Source organism: Simochromis diagramma, unplaced genomic scaffold (assembly GCF_900408965.1).
Source record: "Simochromis diagramma unplaced genomic scaffold, fSimDia1.1 OVJJ01000320.1, whole genome shotgun sequence".
NCBI lineage: Eukaryota > Metazoa > Chordata > Actinopteri > Cichliformes > Cichlidae > Simochromis > Simochromis diagramma.
The window spans coordinates 3086344-3093636 of record NW_024386773.1 but is presented as its reverse complement, the minus strand read 5'-3'; the positions used below and the strand labels follow the sequence as shown (position 1 = coordinate 3093636).

Here is a 7293-nt window from a genome sequence, read left to right as displayed (position 1 = left end):
ATGAATCTTCAGATTCCATTACACCAGCAGTGTTTATTTATAAGAATATAGTTTTATTATAAGTTTATTTATAAATTAAATATGAATAAATCTAAGTAAAATTCATATTTGTAGTAAAGTCAAAGTATGTTTTAGCATCAAAATAGAGTTGAAGTATCTAAAGTAAAAGTACTCTTAAAGCAAAAAAAATCTTAAAAGCATGCATACTCTTATACAATACAACAGATCAAACATATTAATTAATTAATTTGTATATAATGTGGATCATTTTAATTATTTATATACTGCAGGGCAGCTTTATTTATATTATAGCAGCACAATAAATTTGTAGATATATGTTTTCAAAGCTTTAAAATAAATGGAAAGTGCTATATTTGCATCAGGAAGTAGAAAGAAGCATAGCAAAGAAATATTACACATACATTTATCTATTGTGATGTGTAACATATTTGATACATGAGATTTTATGCGTTTTTGAGGCCTCTGCATCATCAGTGGGATTTTTTTCCACCATTGCAGTTGGACCAGAGCACAAAAGCTGGGTTTCCTCATCTGTGAAAGCATCAGCAAAAGGACAAAGCCAGAACAACAGGGTGAAATAAAACTCCACCCCATTGCTGACTTACTCGACCTGAAGCAACCAATAAAAGTGAATTCACAGATTCATGTGAGCAGTTGTGCAGAGAATACAGACACACACTGACAGATAATTACTTTCGCTATCAGCATAAACTACGAAGTCTGCTCTGGAAACGAGCTGCAGAAAAGAGCTCCTGATACTGTGAGTACTAGAATGTTTGTGGAGGTCATTGAGGGGGGAAAAAGATTAGGTGGGTAAAGGAACTTTAAGATTTTTTTTTATCTGTGTATCTGCTCTGCTTAAAGCGTCTTTCAGAGAGAAAATGACCACACAGTCAGAAGACCATCTCTCCTGTCCCGTCTGCCATGACATCTTTGAAGATCCTGTTATCTTGTCATGCAGCCACAGCTTTTGTAAAGCCTGTCTGCAGAGATGGTGGCTTGACAAACCAATAAAGCAATGTCCGGTTTGTAAGACGATATCTTTACAGAGTAATCCACCCTGTAACCTGGCTTTGAAGAACCTATGTGAGGCGTATTTACAGAACACAGATCAGAGAGCTTCAAGAGGTTCCCAGACACTTTGCACTGTGCATTCTGAGAATCTCAGGCTCTTCTGTCTGGACCATCAGGAGCCAGCGTGTGTTGTCTGTCGAGATTCAGCAGTGCACGTCAACCACAGATTCAGCCCCATCAATGAAGCTGCGCACACTCACAAACAGGAGCTCCAGGAATGTCTGAAGCCTTTAAAGGAGAAACTGAAGCTCTACGAGGAAGTTAAAGGAAAATGTGTTCAAACTGCAGAACACATTAGTGTTCAAACCCAGGAGACAGAAAAGCAGATTAAGCAGCAGTTTACGAGGCTTCGCCAGTTTCTACAAAACGAAGAGGATGCCAGGATTGCTGCTCTAAAAGATGAAGAGAAGCAAAAGAGTCAGAAGATGAAGGTAAAGATTGAAACTCTGAGCAGAAAGATTGCAGATCTTTCAGGCACAATCAGAGCCACAGAGAGGGAGGTGAGAGCTGAAGACATCTCTTTCCTACACAACTACAAAGCTGCAGTGAAAAGAGTCCAGCAGCTATCCGTGCTTGATGTTCCTCAACTGGTCTCAGATGCTCTGATTGATGTTGCTGAACACCTGGGTAACTTGTCCTTCAACATCTGGAGCAACATGAAGGACATTATTTCATATACTCCTGTGATTTTGGATCCAAACACTGCTCATCTGGATCTCATCTTGTCTGAAAATCTAACCAGTGTGAGGCGTGCAAGGAAACAGAAGGTTCCCGAAAACCCTGAAAGGATTTATCTCTATCCTTCCATCCTCGGCTCTGAGGGCTTCAACTCAGATATTCACAGCTGGGATGCTGAAGTTGGAGACAGTCCAGTCTGGGCACTAGGAGTCTTTTCGAGATCTGCCAACAGTGAAGACAAAAAATGTAACTTATTAAAACTTGTTTTCTGTGATGGTGAGTACACAGCAAACTCCAGTGACGGCCCCCCAACTGTTCTCTCAATAAGAAAGAGATTTCAGAGGATCAGAGTTCATCTGGACTGGGCCAAAGGAAAACTGTCATTCTCTGATCCTGATACTGACACACACATACACACCTTCAGACACACTTTTATTGAGACACAGTTTCCATTTTTTAACTCAGTGAATCCACACCCTCTAAAGATATCACAACGTCCTCTCCATGCAGTTATGTAACGTGTGTGATGGTCGTTGTTGACAATAATCTTTCATCTTTCACTTTGACACACTTCATGGATTAGCAATGATCCCAGCAGAAAGAATGTAGACCTGGCTGTTGATCCTGTGTGACCAGTAACCCGTCAGGAACCTCTTGCAATTGTACCATAGATTCTATAAATAAGGATGTAACAACTATCATTGTTTGGTGAACTGAAGCAAACCTAATATTATAATACATGACAAAATCCATCAATTTTCTTCTGCTTATCCAATAAGCAAAATGAGCATTATGCTATATTCAATAATAAGATTTCATTTCTTTTAATTAGTGAGAGGGTTATTTTCCTGACGCAGCAAGACGACTTGTTTGGCACCCATTAATGCAGGTTTAAGGGATGGCTCGCTTATGCCACACTGCAGTCTGCTACATACAGCAGGAAACCATTCTTGCTTAAAGAATGGGTGTAACAGCAGAGGGGTACATTAGTCATGTTCCATGTAAAAGGTTTTTTAGCTTCATTTATTTTACCCAAATGTTGATCTTCATATACGGATGGGGCTTTTATCATTATAGATGTGCTCATGATAATTATTTGCATGCAAAGAGTGATCAGAAAAAGATGACCCTTTATGCTTTTGCTCTTTTATTTAGTATTAAAGGAAGTAACCGTACTTCTTCGACCTGAAATTGCTAAATATCAATCTACATGTTATGGTTTGTTTATGTCTGTGTTAAGCTGCAAAGTAAACAGTGATCTGGTTATGATGTATAATGCAAAATTAAATAAATACCTGATGTGCAGATGAAACAGATTTCAGCTGACTGTCTGAACATGACTCCTTTCATTTTTTATTCTCTTAGCACAGAAAGCAGCAGAGACCAAACTGTGGCAGCTGCATGGTGAAACTTTGTCTTTCTCTCCTTTGCTGCTCATTCTTGTCGGATTGCATTTAAGGTGACAACAGTCAGCAGAGAGCTTCGGTCGATCTGCGGCTCAGGAGATTTAACCTGTAGCTGCAATCGCTATCGACATCACAGCAGCTTCCTCCTTCCTGCTGTGCGCCTAAGTGTGTAAATGGGACAGTTCTCACCAATTACAGCACTCGTTCCACCTTGGGGGCATAGCAAAAATAAATTTGGAAAGCTCTGAGAAGATGCAGAGGAGGGCAAAGCAATGTTTCTCATTGTTTCTAATTACGATTTCTTTCGTGAGTCCTAAAGAATGTGTACTCTCCATTCCATTATATTATCAAGTACATGAAGGTAATCAGTGGTCATTGTATCTCATCTAATTATTACATCCCTTTACATGTCTGAGAGATGTGACAGACTAAACATTACCCATTGATCAATCATGCTTACAAGACTTTAATGTAAACAGACAATGGCAACTTTAGGGGTGTATACAACACTGGCTGTGTTGTGTTACTCAATTTCACAGTTCTGACTAACAGACACTGGCAGCGTTATTCATTTTTTGCTTCACCAATTCTTGCAGTTGTACGTACGTAGGTGAGTGGTAGGAAAAAAGGCGTTTGGCAGAGCGCTCTGTGCTCATACTGGTCAACCATGCCAGACTTGAGAGAGCAGTCAGGTATGACTCCACTCGTACTGTGACTTCCCAGATGCAGCATCCATGTTTTAATGTTTTATGACACACTGTGTCACCCACTGTTGGCCGCACCCTAAACCATCTTAACTGGGCTTTGATCAGGTTGATTCTGTGTAGTCAAAAACCAGCACGAGATTGACACTGCACAATCAACTGCAGAAAACAGTTACCAGAAAATTCAGTATTTGTGAATAATGATTGGTAAACGTGAGCAGTTATATCTTTCAGCTGCTCCTGTTAATGGTCACCTCAGTGAATCACCTGCCCCTACAGCAACACTCAGCATGACCTCCTCCACTACATCCTTGAACCTCCACTGTGGTCTTCTTCTTTTCTTCCTTCCTGGCAGCTCCATATTCAAGATCCTTTATCCAATATATGCAGTATTCCTCCTTTTCACACGTCCAAACCAACTCAGCCTGAGCTGTCTCACTGATGTACCCGTTTCCAGTGTTTATACAGTATTATATTATCAACTTTTGTATTAATGGGATATAAATTTCAGCCAACAGTGTTCTCTTGCATCAGTTTCTCCCTAATGCTTACAAAAAAGTGACTGACACTTTCTGCACTCTAACAGCCGTATGAAAAAAACGAACCCCAAAGGCTTCTAGAGATTATTACAACCTACAGTAACATTTGTTGCTGTAAATCCCTCTACATCTGTCATCCGCCTGTTCATCATTTTGCTTTACTGTTTATCTAACTATGGTTATGGGAAGTTGGAGCCCATCTCAGCTGAAACTGAACCTGAGGCTATGTACTCTCTGGACTCTGAAGCTTCGTGCTCTGAGGCAAAAGTGCTAACCACCTAACTCTTTCCGTCCATACAGAAATTATAATGTAGTTATAAAGACATTGAGTTAGGAGGAGATATGCGAGGAAGGAAAGGCTGACCTTAGACTTTACTTCATCGGCTCAAGCTGTTCTTTGGAAAAGTTGCAGCATATGGTAAGTTGCATTATTCTTTAAGTAATATTCTGATTATAAACCCGGAGCCATCCCTCCAGCAGTTAGTAGTAGGTGTTGATGAATAATGCAAATTGCTTTGAAATCGGATTCCTTTTTCTTCTTTTCTATGATTTTCTGCCATTTCTGAGCTCTGGAGAAAATACTACAATCGAGAACATTTTTTTAGTTTATTAGCAGAAATTCCCAGAAATCAGAAATTATTACTCAGTGGATTTATAATGGGTTTACAATACATGGGTTTACCGGCCAGTAACAACAGCACTATGGTAACTAAAGACCCATGGTGTTTTTAGAATATATACACAGTTAATTTATGTGCAGTATTAGAATAAAAAATGAGGGTGTTTTGATTATTCTACTACTGAGATAAAATGGTATAAAATGTTAAAGCAATGATGTCCACCCTCTGTATTTATGTATCAAACCATTCTGTTTCTCTGTCTGTGAGTTGCATTTAAGCCTTTAATCTTTATAAGCACTGTGGCCTGAGGGGCAGAGTGTGTGTTAGAGTATGTGTGCGAACAGGTGAGGCAAATAGACCGTGACAGCAATAATGCTCCGTGTAATGGAAACAACCAGCACGTCACAGTGGTGGTTCATTCTGCTCTCAGCTTCAGTTTGCTCTGTGACTGTTACATTTAAAACTCACCTGTTCAGTCCTACATGGGTGGAGGTCTAATAGGTTCAAGTTGAAAGTGCATCAGTGGGCAGGAGAGCAAGACACAGCTGAATTTCCTCTATAGTTTTGAAGTCCAGTGGATTTAATATTTCTGCAAATCACCATTATTTAATTACTACAATATTGCTTTATAGGCAAATTACTGTTTAGTAGATAGAGCAAGAGACGCTCTTTAGAGAGACAGTAATTCTGATATGGGAGCCAAAATGTGAATGCGTAGGGACCAATCGTGGTCATTGACACTGTCAATGATTTTTTATCTCGTGTAAATATAAAATATATAAAAATATTTACATATCTTCATGAGATGATGAGATAATGCAGCCGTGTGTCACATGAGTGTGTCCTCTTTTGTATTTATTATGTCTTGAGCACGTCATGTCCAGATTTTCTGTTTTGATCTCTTGAATTTCTGCCCTCACCACTTGCACTTACACGTCTGCGATTTCAAACTTTAAACTTACACTGAGAGCAAACATAAACCTCTATGGGAAATAGATCCAGTCTTAATGTCGAGGACAATCACTGTTAATGAGAGCTACAGTGCAAATAAGGAAAACTAGTAAATGTGGTCAGAACAAGACTCCCAGAAATAGAAGATGAAGCTATGCGGGAAGCCCACAAGAGCACAAGGAGACTACTAAATTTCTGTTACATGTTTTTTGGACATGGGTTACAATACATATGTAAAGATATGTAGATATAAGTGGTTATTTGTGTCAGTGTGTTTATCCCAGCGTTTTGTTTCACTATAAAGAGTTAATAAAAAAAACATATCTATCTGTCAGTTGGCATCTTTGCAATTCAGAAGTGCCCAGTATCCAAACAAGAATTAATTTAAGATCCAAATAATGAACATTTGTATGCAACACAAATACATGTATCATTTTATGTCAGTCTAACAACAAAATATTAGCAAGCCCAAGGTGTTAACAAATGGTTCATTGAAAAGCACTTCTACTAACAAAAGGTAACTGCTGCTCACAGCTGCTCAAAGCACTGAAGCAAAGCGCACTACTGTGGAAAACTCTACAGGCAAACAAACACAGCTACTCACTAGCAGTTTAGAAACACACCTCAAGCTCACCACAGTACTGAAGCTGGCACTCACACTCTGAAACCGGGCAGCTCGTCTTCTCAGCTTTTATAGCTGTGTAGTTAATTGCTGCGTGGGCTGGTTTCTCAGGAGAAATGGATGGCAGCTGAATCGGTGGGAGTGAAGCACCGGCACACAGTAGGCCTGCTAAAGCCACAACAGGTGCAGCGTTAAACTGCCGACACTAATACAAACCATGGAATGCACAGAACATCTTTAATCTCTGCTGGAGACTCACATTACGATCCTGTGTTCTTTTAAACATGCTAGTTCCTCAATTAAACATGTCACTACTAGAATTATAACAAAAACATGCTCTTAATGGAAAATAACAACAACAAAAAAAACAAGAAACAACAGCAACACTCTTCTCAATTCATCTCCACCCCTCCACCCTGAAGCCATCTAAGCCTTTCCCACCAGCCACTTCTCCTCTCTCCCTTTGCTCCCTGTCTCCTCTGCCACATGATGTTCATTCCTAAAAGCTCAGAGTTTAATTATTCAGTGTTATGGGAGGTGAAGGAGACAGTTTCATGCCCGCTCTACACGTCTGAATTAAGAATCCACCAAGGTCACAAACACAAAATGACCTGCTTGTGAGTTTCCAAGATGTTGGGTGGTTAACACAGCTCAGTCTACACTGCTTGTTAATAAATT

At 39.6% G+C, this 7293-nt stretch overlaps 1 protein-coding gene across 1 annotated transcript; it reads left to right on the top strand.

The window, feature by feature from the left end:
• Positions 1-647: 647 nt before the first annotated feature.
• On the top strand, positions 648-3104 carry LOC120716303 (nuclear factor 7, ovary-like). The gene is made up of 2 exons (XM_040003786.1): positions 648-781; positions 886-3104. Exon 2 carries the CDS (start codon positions 903-905, stop codon positions 2289-2291), a length of 1389 nt encoding a protein of 462 aa, XP_039859720.1. The 5' UTR covers positions 648-781; positions 886-902; the 3' UTR covers positions 2292-3104.
• Positions 3105-7293: the final 4189 nt, after the last annotated feature.

What these genes read in the sequence shown, in the direction of transcription:
- LOC120716303 (XM_040003786.1), top strand. Translation starts at nt 903, where the DNA reads ATGACCACACAGTCAGAAGACCATCTCTCCTGTCCCGTCTGCCATGAC.